The 16,782-nt window shown below is 37.2% G+C and overlaps 1 protein-coding gene across 1 annotated transcript in view; it reads left to right on the top strand.

Annotated features, from left to right (window-relative positions):
* gcn1 (GCN1 activator of EIF2AK4) overlaps window positions 1–16,782 on the top strand; it is a 68,587-nt gene that overhangs the window by 48,139 nt on the left and 3,666 nt on the right. The window contains exons 43-55 of the mRNA XM_039686345.2: window positions 52–169; window positions 316–531; window positions 1,791–1,955; window positions 2,087–2,248; window positions 2,994–3,086; window positions 5,551–5,694; window positions 6,280–6,549; window positions 9,474–9,587; window positions 10,518–10,748; window positions 11,815–12,008; window positions 14,129–14,243; window positions 14,906–15,002; window positions 15,136–15,284. Coding sequence (XP_039542279.2) covers window positions 52–169; window positions 316–531; window positions 1,791–1,955; window positions 2,087–2,248; window positions 2,994–3,086; window positions 5,551–5,694; window positions 6,280–6,549; window positions 9,474–9,587; window positions 10,518–10,748; window positions 11,815–12,008; window positions 14,129–14,243; window positions 14,906–15,002; window positions 15,136–15,284 — 2,068 coding nt within the window. The remainder of the gene's footprint in view (window positions 1–51; window positions 170–315; window positions 532–1,790; window positions 1,956–2,086; window positions 2,249–2,993; window positions 3,087–5,550; window positions 5,695–6,279; window positions 6,550–9,473; window positions 9,588–10,517; window positions 10,749–11,814; window positions 12,009–14,128; window positions 14,244–14,905; window positions 15,003–15,135; window positions 15,285–16,782) is intronic.

Below are 16,782 nucleotides of genomic sequence, written 5' to 3'. Positions count from 1 at the left end.
CAGTTCTGGAGTTTAGACTGGTGCTGATGCGGAGGGTTTGTGTGCTCTTAGATTCAGCTCGGTGCAGTTGCTAGGAGACCTGCTGTTCCATATCTCCGGGGTATCGGGAAAGATGACAACAGAGACGGCGTCAGAGGATGACAATTTTGGCACGGCCCAGTCGAATAAGGTAACCCATAATGAGCCCCTGGATTCATGGCATTCAGGACAGCTGTGCTTTCATTAGAATACGGAAATATATTCCTCGTTTCCTGTTGTGTCTGTGTTCTAGGAAACGGTGTGTGTAAAAGTTGTGTTTTTTCGGACTTTCCCCAGGCCATCATTGGAGCGCTGGGCGCAGAGAGACGTAACCGTGTGCTTTCGGGGCTCTACATGGGCCGCTCAGACACACAGCTGGTGGTGAGACAGGCGTCTCTTCATGTGTGGAAGATCGTGGTGTCCAACACGCCACGCACGCTTCGAGAAATCCTGCCCACACTCTTCACGCTTCTGCTGGGCTTCCTGGCCTCCACCTGCCCGGACAAGAGAACGGTACAGTCTCAGCCGAAACACATGGTGCATGGTGTTTGGAAATTGGCTTCCATTCAAATAATTGCATTTTACTTTATTTGGAAAGGGGTCATACCCATACGGCGTAATGATATTTATTTATACATAACTTTTTAGATTTTGATTCGTAAAATACAGTAATACAATTGTAGCAGGACTTTTGTGTAGTTTGGAAGTCAATGTGTATTTACCTTCATATGCATTGTGCTGTAATGTTTTTATCATTATTATTATTTAAATTAGATTTTGATTGATAAAATACCGCAAATAATTATAGTAGGACTTTTATGTAGTTTGTAAAGCTTCGTGTATTTAGCATCATTCACATTGTGCCTTAATAATATATATATTTTCAAGATTTTTTATTAATTTTCTTTAAATTATTTTTTTTATTTTTTTATAATGATGACGATGAATAAAATGCCATAATGACTTTTATAACAGGACTTATGCACCGGTAGTTTGTAAATCAATGTGTATTTACCTTCATATGCATTGTGCTGTAATGTTTTTATCATTATTATTATTTAAATTAGTTTTTTTTTTTTTTGTTTAGATTTTGATTGATAAAATACCATTGTAGTAGGACTTTTATGTAGTTTGTTAAGCTTTGTGTATTTAGCATCATCCACATTGTGCCATAATAATGTGAATTATTATGGCATAATAAAATATATATTTTAGGGAGGGGTTCAAGATTTTTTAGTAATTTTCGTTTTAGTAATTTTAATTTTTATAATGATGATGATAAATAAAATGCCATAATGACTTTAATGCACCGGTAGTTTGTAAATCAATGTGTATTTACCTTCATACACATTGTGCTGTAATGTTTTGTGTTATTATTTAAAAGAGTTTTATTTTTTTTTATTTTTTTGTAGTAGGACTTTTATATCATTTGGAAAGCATTATGCATTTTATAGAATTATCCACATTGTACTGTAATAATGCAGATTACAATTAAGCCATAATGAAATCATGCAATATTTTTACTATTATTATTATTTATTTATTTTATTTTTCAAATGTATTTATTTATATTTTGATGAATAAAATACCGTAATGAATTATAGTAGGACTTTTACGTCATGTGGAAACCAATGTGTATTTAGCATTATCCGCATTGTGCCGTAATGTTTCCGTAATAATTCTTTATTTTTTCATTATACATTATTACAGTTCTTTTCATCCTAGATTTTCTTAAAGTGAATGGTCTGTGTTTCGCCTCTGTCCTGCTTCAGATCGCCGCTCGTACTTTGGGTGACCTGGTGAGGAAACTGGGTGAGAAGATCCTGCCCGAGATCATTCCCATCCTGGAGGAAGGTCTGCGCTCGGATAAGAGTGACGAGAGGCAGGGCGTGTGTATCGGCCTCAGCGAGATCATGAAGTCCACCAGCAAAGATGCGGTGAGTTGCACCTACCATTTTGCAAGCAGGGACATTTGGAGGGGGAAATCTTTACCAGGAACTTCATTTAGACCTTGCTTCCTGTGGTGGAAACGCTTCTGTTGATCATGTGACTGATGTTTGTGTGTCAGGTTCTGGTGTTCTCCGAGTCTCTGGTTCCCACCGTGAGAAAGGCCCTGTGTGATCCTCTGGAGGAGGTCCGTGAAGCGGCCGCTAAAACCTTCGAGCAGCTTCACGCCACCATCGGTCACCAGGCCCTCGATGACATTCTGCCTGCACTGCTCAGACAACTGGTACTGCTTTCTACCCACAATCCTCGCCTTTACTTTGCACTACTGTTCAACAACAACAAAAACTAGAGCAAAATGTTATGCATGAGTGTGGATCGTGTTAAAATTACAGTAAAAAGGTGAAAAATTATTCCAGTGTAAATCAGCTGTTTCCTATGTGAATATATGAAGAGTTCAGATGCAAAAGCCTCTAAGTGCCATTTGAAATTTTCTTCTAAAATGATCATTTTTATCAAGCTTGTATATTTAATTTCAGTAATTTCACTTAAATGGCAATGAAGATTACCTATTAATTGTCATTTAAGTGTAATTACTGAACTTAAATACACAAGCTTGATAAAAATGGTCATTCTATGTGGGCATTTAGAGGCTTTTGCATCTGAACTCTTCATATAGTAAAGTGTCATTTATTCCTGTTTAAAAAAAAAAGTTAATCAACAACCTTTCTTGTCTTCTTTTTTGATCCACTTCAAATGTTGACTACAGTATTTGCAAATATTTTTAAAGATTATTTGATGAATAGAAGGTTTAAAAGAACAGCATTTATTGTAAATATATTTTTTGTAACGTTATAAATGTCTTTACTGTCACTTTTGATCGATTTAATGCGTCCTTGCTGAATAAAAGTATTGATTTCTTTAAAAGATGTCAATCTTCTAACCCTAGCTGCCAGTTTCCATCACCCAAGCTGCTTTGAATCATGCAGGCTTTGTGAAAAGCACTAAAATGTTCATGTTTTTTGTTGCAGGAGGACGAAGAGACGTCAGAGTTTGCGTTGGATGGATTGAAACAGGTCATGGCTGTGAAGAGTCGTTCAGTCCTGCCTTATCTGGTTCCCAAGGTGAGTTCTCCTGACTCGTGGCCTCTTTTATCTAACCCGATTTGTAGACTTTGACTGACTTCATAAAAGCAGCTTTCTCAGGCCAAGACCCGCCCATCTCACTGACATTTAAAGTGATCAACCACAGTCTGGGGTTTTAATGTAGTTATTTACAGCATTTGTTAACTTGTTGCTAAACATCTAAATCTAAACTATGATATTTCAAAGATTGAATATCACAAACCGCACTAAATTTACTCCTCAATTCTGACTTTGTTTCCCTGTCCACACCGATTTAGTATCGCCACACAATGAAAATTGAAATCTATTCAAATTATACAACTGTATGTATATCCATCCTTATCCAGATACATACACTATACTCACAATTAGCCGAATGCACTGTATAGTACATCTCAACCGCTTGATTTATTAAATCAGAATATTAGTCAGCGATATTTTAAAAGTTGTAAATATTGTAAATTCGGCTTTACCTGCAGACACACATTACACTCAGTTAAAGCCATATATAATAGCAAATCTCACCTGCATGATTTTTAATTTTGTAGCAAAATGTGACTATATTATCGCCCAGCTCTATATATAAAGTTGCATATAGAAGTATGTTCAACTTCATCCACCTTCATGTAGGGTGAATATACTTTATACTCTGCAACTGCTTTATTACTTTTATCATTGCAATATTTATACTGTACTATTTTGTCAATATGCTAAATGCAACTATAAAGGCCATTGCACACTGAGTCCGAAATTTTCGCACGTTAAAAAAAAAATTCGACCTCTCGTTATGTCAATCATGCTTGCACACCGCCTCCGAAACTTTCGTCCGTCATAAAAAAATTCGGATCGGGTTCGATTTTCTGCGTTTTTCGCATACACAGCCAGCATTTTGAGAGGTTTTTTGGCAATTCAGGGCCGGCTGGAGCTCATTCCGCACATCATTTCACATATGTGCAGTGCTTTCAGTTTCGGGATTCAATTCGATCAAGTTTTTTGTTTTCTTCTCTCGATTGGATTATGAAATGAATAAACCTCCCCTTTCAATCAGATTGAAATTTCGGATCGATTAAAAGGTCTGATTGAGCAGCCAATTCGATAACTAATGTATTATTTGGGTACAATATATAACAGCCTATATACAGCTGTTTTGTATGTGCTTCCACCGGGCCGTGTGTGTGTGTGTGTGTGTGTGTCTCCATACCTTGGACATATTGCCAGTCTCTGTTCAGAATCGATTGGTTCATGGAAATTGGTGGTCTTGTTTTTAAAATGTGGCTCCAGCATCAAACTTTTGAAGTACATTTTGAATCGCAACTCCTTGATAAGGAACTCGACTTCCTCTCGGCGCAATTTCAGGATTGGATGGAGGCAATATTTTCTCTTTCTTCTCTTTTCAATAAGAGAGAGGGCAACAAAATCATACTCGCTGCAGCTTGACGAATTCATTTTGTATTTTTGCGTTTTTTCCCGCAAAGGTTTAATAAATACGCATCGGTCTCAGTGTGCAAGGTTTCTGTGCGTGACGAATTTTTAGGCTGACAAACACGAAAAAACGCATACGAAAATTTTGTACTCGGTGTGCAACGTCATTAAGATATTGATTTTCTGTAAAGCTGCTTTGAAACAATGTGTGTTGTAAAGACTGCTATAGAGAGTCTAAGTCCCTCCCCTTCCGGTCGACCACCATGGGACCTTATTTCGGAAAAATATTGAGTGGTAGTCAATGGCGAGAGACAACAAATATTTTGATCTCGTTTGAATTGTGCCCTCAGTTACACATATGATGTTTGTCAATTTAAAAGGTACATTTTAAAGTAAAGAAAAACGCAGTTTGATGTAAAACCGTTGAGGTATAAGACTGTGAAAATACGTAATTACAAAGACTACAAACCCCAAAGGCGCACATTTTCTCTCAATGAATGAAGCTATCTTTACTGAGGCTATTGTCTGTCATTGTTTCTAGTGTCTTACGTTATAATCGTAACGTTACGCCGTCATGCCTGAGTGTTTTGTACCAGACTGCACACACACGAGCAGCGGATCTCGTTTCTCTTCCCGGGAGATGTAGTTCACAGAGCGATTTTCACATAAAACTAAATGTTACTCTTCTGTTTTATGACAAACTGTGACGTTTTTGACTTTCAGAATTATCTTTTAAATTGACAAACATCCTATGTGTAATTGAGGGCACAGTTCAGACGGAATAAAAAGATAAGTTGTCTCTCGCCATTGACTACCATTCATATTTTTTTTCGAAATAAAGTCCCATGAGCCGGAAGCGGAGGGGCGGGACTTAGGCTCTCTATGATGACTTGATTCTGTGGAACCAGCCAATCAGATTAGAGCTTTCTGCATTGAGAAAGCTCTTGCCCATTTTAGATTTGCCCAGTCTGCATGAGATCTGTGGGTGTTTTGTCTCATTCCTTTCACTTGTTGAACTGTTGTATATTTTTCTCCTCTATAGCTGACGGCTCCTCCTGTAAACACGCGTGTTCTGGCCTTCCTGTCCGCGGTGGCGGGAGACGCTCTGACGCGTCACCTCGGGGTGATTCTTCCCGCGCTGCTCTCCTCTCTCAAACAGAAGCTGGGCTCAGAGGAGTGCCTGCAGGTGAACACCACATTCACACTGATCCTGAAACAGAAATGATGACGAGTCAGAATAGGTCGATGGTGTAAATGTGTCTTTTCTAGGGCTGTGAATCTTTGGGTAGACAGCGAATCGATTGGATTCACGATTCATAGGTTTTCGATTCGATTCATGAACGATTTGTGCAAATTCAGAACGATTCGATTCGATGCGATTCACATCCAAATTCGATGCGATTCGATTGATTCGATTCTTAATTTTTTATATGCATTATAGTATTATTTCAATGCTTCACCCATCTTTGTCTGGGTTTGTGAGCGCCTGAAACCAATCAAATGCGGATGTCGTATGACGGCCAATGCGCGAGGCAGCTTGTACCAGGAACACTTCAAGGTTGTGTTTATATATTTTAAACCACTGAATCGCTATAAAATCGTGATTAATTCGATTCTTAGCCTTTTAAATCGATTATTCACGTAAATAAACGATTCACGATTCAAAATACATGTTTCAGGATCGATGCATATGCATCGCCAGGATTTATAATCGATGCATCGAGAAAACGAGTGAATCGTTACACCCCTAGTCTTTTCTGTCGTTCGACAGGAGCTGAGCAACTGTCAGACGGTGATCCTCTCGGTGGAGGATGAAGTCGGCCAAAGAATCATCATTGATGATCTCCTGGAGGCCACGCGAGGAGCAGACGCCGGGCTGAGACAGGCGTCCGTCACCATCCTCAACGGCTACTTCTCGCGAACACGACTGGACTACAGCGTTCACACACGCACGCTGCTGTCCGGCCTCATGCGGCTCATGAACGACCCCAACCCGGAGGTGCTCAGCCAGAGCTGGGAAACCATCAACTCCATCACAAAGGTAAACAACGCTTTCATCCGTGCAGATCTTCTCAGAGACCCTGTTTATACCTGCCATTATCATCTCATGTGATCACAAGACATGTGTAGATTAGCTTCATGACTCTTGACCTCTAGTATGAGACTTCTGTAGCAAAATAGACTTGTTTGATTCAACCTCGATTTAACCTCACTGAAACCCCTGTGTTTGGTTAAAGGAGCAATGTGTGATTTTTAGCGACATCTAGTGGTTCGGTTGCGAGTTTGCACCAGGTTTGCACTAAGGGCTCAGCCCACTGCTCACCCCTCCCTTTCGAAGAAGCTACGGTTGCTAAAACGGGACAAACATCTCGTCGGCTGAGAGAGCAGAGAATAGCCAGAGTAAGCCAAGAGTGTGTAACATTGTCACTGTTTCTGTACCACAGTCCATTATAAACCACATCATGAATACTGTTTACAAAGCCATAGTCAGGTGAGGATCAAGGGTTTTAATATATAATTTAATATAATAATTAGTGTTGTCAAAAAACTCGGTACTTCGGTACCAAGTCGGTACTAAAAAAAAAAAATGTTACGGTACCAGCTTTTCTAGGTACCGAATACCAGGTTCGTCCAGTTCTGTTCTAGACGCGATGTCTGAAACGTGCACAGTTGCGTCCTCTTCATAACGCTGATATGGCTCTCTCTCTCTCTCTCTCTGAATCCACTTGTTGAAACGAAAGGAGGAAAGAGCCACATATGGAAATATTTTGGATTAGGCTAATGTCACGTTGCCATAAGAGGCCGATTACATGCAAATTCGCAATTTCAAATATAGGCGCGATTCAAGCGCGCTCATAATAAAAACTCGCGTGAGAGCAAGCGCTTTGGAAAGAATAAGCACGCGCAAAAATATAATTAAAAAACACGCGCGACATGTGAACGGCCTCTAAAGTGCTTTCGGGGTAGTTTTACGAGTACATGAGCACAGTAGTATCCACCCGACACCAGAGTACTACTGGTATTAGTATTGTCATTTAATGTCAGTGCCAGTTCTAGGCGTATTCTTGCCTTTATAACTCAGCAGGTTTAAAAAGCCTTTTTAAAATTAAATATGAATTCAGTTTTAGATTAATAAAAGGACAGTCAAGTCAAATAAAACATGTTTTATGGTAATGCTACAAAGATACCATTCATAAACATTACTTGGTTATCAACGCATTGAGTGAACAATATATTTTTACAACATTAATTAATGTTTGAAAATGTTATTTATTACAAACACCTGATTGTTAATGTTTGTTCACTTAATTCATTGTGCATTAAATAAATAATGGATTAAAACTTTACAAACAACTTTAAAAATGTGTTAGTGTATACTATTGTTTATTTTAGGTCATTTTATCTAATCTTTTTCTAAAGTGTTTATAATACAAATGTACAGTTTCCATACTTGTAACCGTGATAAACACTTAAATATATGTAAATTTAAACTAAGCTTTGGTACCGAAATTGGTACCGAGAACCGTGAATTTTAACTGGTATCGGTACCGAATACTGAAATTTTGGTACCGTGACAACACTAATAATAATAGTAATCAGCTGATTGTCTCACAAACGTAACCAGCAGCACATTTCTCCCCACATAGTAAACCCATAATACAGCGAGGGAGCAGCTATATATTTTTTCTAACAGGGTAGTAATAGTTTAGCTGGCTAATATGAGCTGTTACTGTGGCTGAGCTGGGACGCGTCTGCATGAGTCCAAAGGTCGGAACTGCGCGCGCTGTTACAATCATGTCATCTCCGCATCCCATAGACACTATTTACTACACACAATAGGCTTTTTTCTCTGATTTTGAAAACTCTTCGTGATCGACTTTAGTGATAAAAGACTTTAGTAAAAGTCTCTATCGACGGGTTAGTGATTCCTGTAACGTACTGTTTTACGGTCAATGACATGAATACTAATCATCAGCTGTCTCACGAACGTAACAGCACATCTATCCCCAACATAACAAACCCATAACACAGCGAGGGAGAACTAAGGTACATGAAACAATCCCAACTACATATTTTACACCACTCACAAGGGAAAAGTCACTACTCACGGAGTGTAAGGCTAGCTTCCAGCTTTCCGCTACTTCTCTTTCAAGGTAGTGATGAAACGCGTTCTGTAGCGCTGTTTGTTCGCGTTCGGCTACGGTAGGAATATGACATCACAACATGGCGACCTTCATAGAAGGGGATTCCCGCGGTTATGGAGCTATTAATGTCTCATTCTAAGGTAATAAAAACATTACGATTAATTAAGTAAGTTCTTTATACACCACTGAAAACATGGTTATGGATGTCATATTGCATTTCTGTTAATAGATACTCAACTTTGTTACACATTGCACCTTTAAGTGTATGTTGGTATATATTGCAGTTTATTAATATGAATCCATGTATTGTTGCTAATGCACTACCATTTAAAAGTTTGGAGTCAGTATGTTTTTATAACAAAACAAAAAAAAATACATATAATTTCAAATAAATGGTGTTCTTTTGAACTTTCTATTCATCCAAATTTGAGCTGTTTTCAACATTGATGATAATCAGAAATGTTTCTTGAGCATCAAATCATCATATTAGAGTGATTTCTGAAGGATCATGTGACACTGAAGACTAATGAGTAATGATGCTGAAAATACAGCTTTGATCACAGGATATAAATTACAGTTTAAAATGTATTCACATAAAAAAAGGTTATTTAAAATTTTAATAATATTTTTGATTTTACTGTATTTTTGTAAAATGAAGCAGAATATATGCATTCCTTGTATATGCATTAAATATGCATTTTTGCCACTACTATGGTTTAAGGGGAAATGTGGTGAAATATAACTGTGGGATCTCGTCGCTACATTTCTCATAGTTTCATTATGTTGAGAGTGGTGAATATAAAACTGTGTGTTTGTGCAGAAACTGGATGCTGCCAGCCAGCTCTCCATGATCGATGACCTGCACCGAGACATCCGCTCTGCCGCCGCTGAGGTTAAAGGTCAACACTTACCTGGCTTCTGTCTGCCCAAGAAGGTGAGCATCAGCAAACGTCAGCACATATCATCTCTGATGGCACATAATCAATTTAGAAGTGTTCAGAATGACACTGTCTTTCCTAAGGAAGTACTAGGAACTACATGGGTTAGGTATACCCAGTTATTTTGATCACTATCAGTAAATGGTATGTACATGTGGAACATGACTCTAAAATAAAGTGATAAACCCAAATTAGATTAAAAGTGCAAAATTACAATTATGTTCAAGATTATAACTGGATGCCACTCACTGTATTAAACATAGTGATGTCATTTGATAACATTGATAACAAACAACTACATATTGCACACAATTTTACATACTATTTTAAAAGGTTAGCATACTGTATAATAAGTATAATATGAAAGAGGGTTGTTATTATTAACCTAAACTATTATACATTTTTAATTAAATTTTTCTTCTTTTTTTTTCATTTTTAATTAAACCTGAAATAAAATATATTATAATAATTACAAATATCAGATGAAAAATTTAAATAAAAAAATTTAATTTGAAGTACCAAAATATATGGAATAAAAAGTAAAAAAAAAAAAAAAGCTCATTTTATTGTGCAATTACAAGATTATGTTTCACAATTCTGCCTTTTTTACTCAGAATTGTGAGAGATTAAGTCTGCATTGGGAGATCCAAATTCACAATTTCTGAAAAAAAGTCAGTTTTGTGAGATAAAAAGTCGTAATTGCTGTTTTTTTTTCTATTGTTTTATTTTTATTCCATGGCGGAATTACTAAACCTGTAATAAAAATAAAGCTAAATCGATATATATGAAAAATAAAATGACAAAAGCACATAACAAAATAACTAAAATGAAAACCTGAAAACATTAAATAAAAGCAAATTCAAAATATTATAATGATGTATAGATATGATGTGAAATGCCCTCTACTCAACATATATTTCCTTCAGGGAGTGACGTGCATTCTCCCCGTGCTGAGGGAAGGCGTGCTGACAGGAAGTCCCGAGCAGAAAGAGGAAGCGGCTCGAGCGTTGGGAGGAGTCATTAAACTGACGTCAGCGGAGGCGCTCCGGCCGTCTGTGGTCAACATCACTGGACCGCTCATCCGAATCCTAGGGGACCGTTTCACTTGGTCTGTGAAAACCGCTCTGCTGGAGACGCTCACTCTACTCCTGGCCAAAGTCAGTGTCCATCATGCCTCTGTCCTTATGTTGATGCACACTCTTGATTAGTGTCAAAAGTATAGATTCAGTACCTGAAATTTAAAAAATGTGTCGCTGTGAGCTCGAGCCCGACCGATAAAGGATTTTGAAGACCGATACAAATATTTTTGGGTTTTAAAATCCGATATATCGGCCGATATTTTATTTATTTATTTATTTTTTCAGAAACGCGCAACAAAACATTAACAGATTTCCCTAACATAGTTATTTGTAGTTATGTAGTTTTAACTAAAATAATATGATCAAGCATTTTAAAAATAAACTTGTTTGTTTTATTGTCACAACAGAACAGAGGAACATCAAAATATATTAAAGTTCTGATAAAGAAAATAATAATTAGTCCCTACATTGCCTTATAAGCTACCTTATAATTACAATGTCAGCTTGCTTATCCCTTTACCTGCACTTTTTAAATTCTTTCCATCAAACCATTTTCAATCATTAGTTACGTTTGATACTTTTTCTCTCTGTCTAAATGTTCACTCCTCACAAGTCTAACTTACGTTTTACAATGCAGGGACTGTAACTAGAGATATGCTAGTTATAAATACAGTAATCATTACTTTATTTAGGCAGAAAAAGTTCGTTGTGGTTTCCAAGCTCATTAGTGTTAACGTTAGCGGTCTTCCACTGATGATAGTGGCGTTAGCTAGCTTTGTGGTTAGCTAGTCTATGATGAGCCATAATTTAGCAATAGATAACGTCATACTGCAAACTGTAAAACATACATTTTCAATATAACAGGCCAAGGAGAGATGATTAAAGCGTGTTTCATCCGTTTTTATTTTTTAAATATTCATTTATCAGCCATTATAACTGCCGATACCGATAGTTTGAAAAATCCCTAATATCGGTCTGGCTCTATTAGCGCTGTTGAGCAGAATCATAAACACCTCTGATTGGCCTTTGAGTATGTCGGTGATTGGGTACAATGATCAGGCGTCGCATTTTTTATATTTCAGTATCGACTTCGGTATTTTTGACAACACTGCTCACGATTCCTCTGTGTCTGTGACCCGTACAGGTGGGCATCGCTCTGAAACCCTTCCTGCCGCAGCTCCAGACCACCTTCCTCAAGGCTCTTCAGGACTCGAGCCGGGCCGTGAGGCTCCGGGCCGCAGAGGCTCTCGGTCAGCTGGTCGCCATACACACTAAAGTAGATCCACTGTTCACCGAGCAGCTGGCGGCCATACGCAACGCTGAGGACTCTGGAGTCAGGTAGAGTGAAAACAGTGTTACGCTTCCTCCTTCTTTCAAGGTGTGTGTTCTCGAGACACCAGACACTGTTGTTGTGCGAATGAGCGGGTTTTATGTTAACTGATGATCTTTGCAATGAAAGTGAATCAATCAAAACTAACTTTAACTGGACAATAACTTTATTCTAGAGCTTAGGGCTGGGCGATATATCGAGTTTGTACGATGTATCGTTATATTTTTTGAAACGATATGGAATGAGGCAATACCGTTTATATCGATACAGTAGTTTGATATGAGCACATCTGAAAAATAGCGGAGGTTGCAGTGTGAGCTGCTGCAGTGAAAGTAGCTAGGCTACGTAGTACAATTTGTCCTAAACATGACACAAGCTTATATTAATTGCGTCAAAATCACTTTGATATAGTTAACAAGTTTAAGGCAGCTTGCCGCCCTGTCAAATGCTCTGACAGACACTGTTGCTGACTGACAGATATACTTGCGCTGTTTAATGCGTTTGAGATGTGCTTTCCTCAGTGCTCAACTTACATTTCACATATTCTCCATCTGTAAATGTTAGAAAGTAAAGCAAATATGTCCATTTCACAACAAATATGTCCATGTCAGAAGAGGACGAGCTTCTGCAAGTGAATCTCCGCTAAAATTCATGCTTCCTTGAACGAGCGCCGGCGCGCGCATGCGCGTGAATAGTACTACGTAGTACGCAATAATTCGGACTAAAATAAACATATTGCTAAAATATTTGTTGTTGGAGAAAATAAATGTGCCATATGTGGAATTTTAAACCTACAAGTATATATTTTTAATGAAAGTGAAAGTGATTATAATGGGGTAATCAAATGCAGGCTAATATAATTAGTTTGTGCGTTTGTTTTTGTTTTTATTTTCATTTTTAGTTTAGCTTTTAGTCAATATAAAAACAAAAGCTTTTTGCACATAATATATTGCAAGGATATCATTGGGCCGAATGTGAATAGCCTACATATATATATATATATATATATATATATATTAAATATAAAGATTTTCTTTATCTAAATAGAAAACGTAGAAAGTACCGAGATATATATCGTATATCGCCATTTGACCAAAAAATATCGAGATATGATTTTTTGGCCATATCGCCCAGCCCTACTAGAGCTGCTGTAAAGCCACAACCTGTTACTTTAATGTCCCGTTATCACTGTAAAGCTGCTTTTTGAAAAAAAATCTATATTATTAAAAGCGCTACATAGATGAAGGGTGACTTGACTTGAACACTATTCAAATACACTTTCTTGTTCGTTTCTTTGTTATTACAAGTGAAACTCGGGAAATTAGAAAATCGTGCAAAAATTAATTTATTTCAGTCATTCAACTTAAAGCTACACTGTGTGATTTTACCCCCATCTAGTGGTGAAAATGTATATGACCATCCAGTGAATATTAGTTTCTGTTCCTCTCAATTCCGATTTTGATTTTAACTCCTACGGTGGCCAATGTAGTCCAAGATTAACATGGCTTCCAGTTCGACCTCGTCCATGAGTGTTAACTCAAACATAAACGCGAAAGGCGAAGCTTGAATTAACGGGTATGTCCCTCTTTGGCTAATGTACTTTCAAGATGGAGGGGCAACATGGCGAGCGACATTAGAACCCCTTCCCCGTATGTGTTTGCAATGGCATATTATACACTCACGAGAATACTTTATTACGAAGTAAATATACACTAATGAGCACATATATATTTGAAAGAACTAAGTGTTTTTAGCTAAGAATAAACTAAAAGAGTTACACAGTGTAGCTTTAAAAGGTGAAACTAATATATTAGACTCATTACATGCAAAGTGAGATATTTCAAGGCTTTATTTGTTATAATTGTGATGATTGTGGCTCACAGATATGAAAACCATTTCACAATATTCTAATTTTGAATTTGGGGTTTTCATATCTGTAAGCACTAATCATAACAATTATAACAAATAAAGGCTTGAAATATCTCACTTTGCATGTAATGAGTCTATATAATATATTAGTTTCACCTTGAAAGTTGCATGATATTGTAATTTTTCGAGTTTCACGTGCATATCAAAGTTTGTCAAAAGTAAAACTGTAGTTTGTTCTGTGTCGTTGCCCGTGCCGCAGGGAGACCATGCTTCAGGCCCTGCGCTTTGTCATCCAGGGCGCAGGGGCAAAGGTCGACCCCAGTATCAGGAAGAGCATCACCACCACACTGCTGGGCATGCTGGGACATGATGAGGTACAGCAAGTGTTTCATTTTTTGTCTTTGTTTTACTTGAGAGATTATAAATCATTCAAAAATAAAGTAAAGACTAAAGTCCCATAGTTCACTCAAAAATACAAATGTATCCCATGATGCACATCCTAGGTGATTATGACTCAACACAGAGTTATATTAAATAATATCCTGGCTCTTTCAAACTTTAGGCCACTTTTGATCTTACAAATGTAGTAAATGTTAAGATTAATATTAAATAAGATTAATAAATGCTTCAGAATTATTGTTTATTGTTAGCTCATGATAACTAATGCTTATTGTAAACTGTTACCAATACTATGAAGGCAACGTTTAAGTTTATAATATTTTAGTAAATTTTGAAACTAAGATTAATAAATATTTAATAGGATTTTTCATGCTAACAAATGTTAATAAATGGAACCTTGTTGTTTTTACCAAAATCAAAGTTAATTCATATTTAAATATATTAGCATTTATGAATGTAATTATGATTATTTTCCTATTCATTTTTGTTTTTGCACTTAAAGACAAAAGAATGTGAATGCATGATGTGTTTTTGTCTTTATAACAGTATCTAGCACAGGATGTGGTTGTGAGAGTGTCAGTGTAGCCTTACCTTTCTCTCTCTGTGTGTGTGTGTGTGTGTGTGTGTGTGTGTGTAGGATGCCACAAGAATGGCCTCTGCAGGCTGTATTGGTGAACTTTGTGCCTTCCTGTCTGAAGATGAGCTCAAGAGTGTCTTACAGCAGCATGTCCTCGGTAAGATCACCCACAAATCATGCACACTTCCTGGTTGTAATTTGTGATGCGATGAGCCAAGAAAACCAGTGTAATCCAGATCATATTATGCCCTTCTCCTCCGTCACATGTTTGTCTGTCTCCGTCTCTCCAGCGGATGTGTCTGGTGTGGACTGGATGGTGCGTCACGGCCGTAGTTTGGCTCTGGCTATCGCAGTGAAGTCCGCTCCTGAACGGCTGTGTGTGGATGAATACAGTTCCTCTGTGCTGGAGACCGTCTTATCAAGCGCCACCGCAGACAGAGTAAGAGCCGTGTGAAATCGGCGTGTTTAGGGCCATGTAGACCTGAAAACAATGACAACAGTCTAAACTCTTGAATATACCAACATTTGTTCACAGTGTTGGGTAAGTTACTCTAAAAAAGTAATTAATTACTAGTTACTAATTACCTCTTCAACAGTGTAATTAGATTACTATACTAATTACTCTCTTTAAAAAGTATTTAATTACTTTTAATTACTTTCAAAATCCCATATCAATCTCAACCAGCTGAATGATACAAGGATAGATATGAATCTGTTTTAATTCTTTCAAATAAATACTATAAAATTGCATGAATTATCCTTAAACTGTCCGAGGTGGAGAAGGTTACATTATAAAAACATACTTTTTAACATCAGACAATACACTTTGATGTTAAACCCACTATTGTTTTATGTCTGATCTCATGACATTTCACACTTTTTTCATACATATTTTACAATAATTCATACGAATTTGTATGAGTGCGGTCGTAATATTTAGGTAATATTTAGGTAAAATAAATACGTAATATTTATTTAATATGACACCTCATAGAATGCATACGAATCGCTGTGAGATCGGATTGATCCATACACAGTATTTACCTCAATTACATCAGAAGTAACTGTAATTAAATTACAGATAAATGAAGAGTAATCCCTTACTTTACATTTTCAAGGGAAAAGTAATTAAATTACAGTAACTAATTACTTAGTATTTAGTTACACCCAACACTGTTTGTTCATTGCTTAAACCTTACAAGCTTTGCTAAATCCTCTGGCTGGATTGGTGAGCTATAATCCTCATGAATATAATCAACTAATTTCATAACCTTTCAATCAATATATGTAGAGGCTTCAATCACTTTTTGGCAGGTGAAATAGTACTGCAATAATGATGGTTGTATTGGCCCTTTACAGCTATTTTAATAAGTAAAAAGTAGTAGGTGAGTTATCAGTCAGATTTAACCCTTATGAATATTATTAACTAATTTCAGGGCTGAAATAACCTTTTAATTAATAAGTAGAGGCTTTAATCAGTTTTTGGCAGGTGAAATACATGCATTATAATGGTTGTATTGGCCCTTTACAGGTATTTTAATAGGTAAAAAGTACTTGCACGTTATGCCTGTTTGATCCACATAAAAGCAACTGCATTCATAAAGAGAATGGGCGATACATGTCCCGCGACCAGCAATTTATCGCTTTTATCCTAAGCGACTTACAATTGCCATATATGTCAGAGGTCGCATGCCTCTGGAGCAATTAGGGGTTGAGTGTCTTGCTCAGGGACACATTGGTGTCTGACAGTGGATTCGAACCCGGGTCTTTCACACCAAAGGCATGTGTCTTATAAACTGCGCCATCACCACCCCATGAAGTATCAAACTCATGAAGGCATGAAAGCGACGTTGCGATAGTCCTTTCTTCCCTATTGTGCCTTATATCCAAGTGAAACAGAACAAGAACAAATGTTGGGCGGGGTTTGATTTTCTCCA

This window comes from Pimephales promelas, chromosome 14, assembly GCF_988280905.1.
Source record: "Pimephales promelas chromosome 14, fPimPro1.hap1.1, whole genome shotgun sequence".
In the NCBI taxonomy this organism is placed as follows: Eukaryota; Metazoa; Chordata; class Actinopteri; order Cypriniformes; family Leuciscidae; genus Pimephales; species Pimephales promelas.
This window is presented reverse-complemented; position numbering and strand designations above follow the sequence as displayed.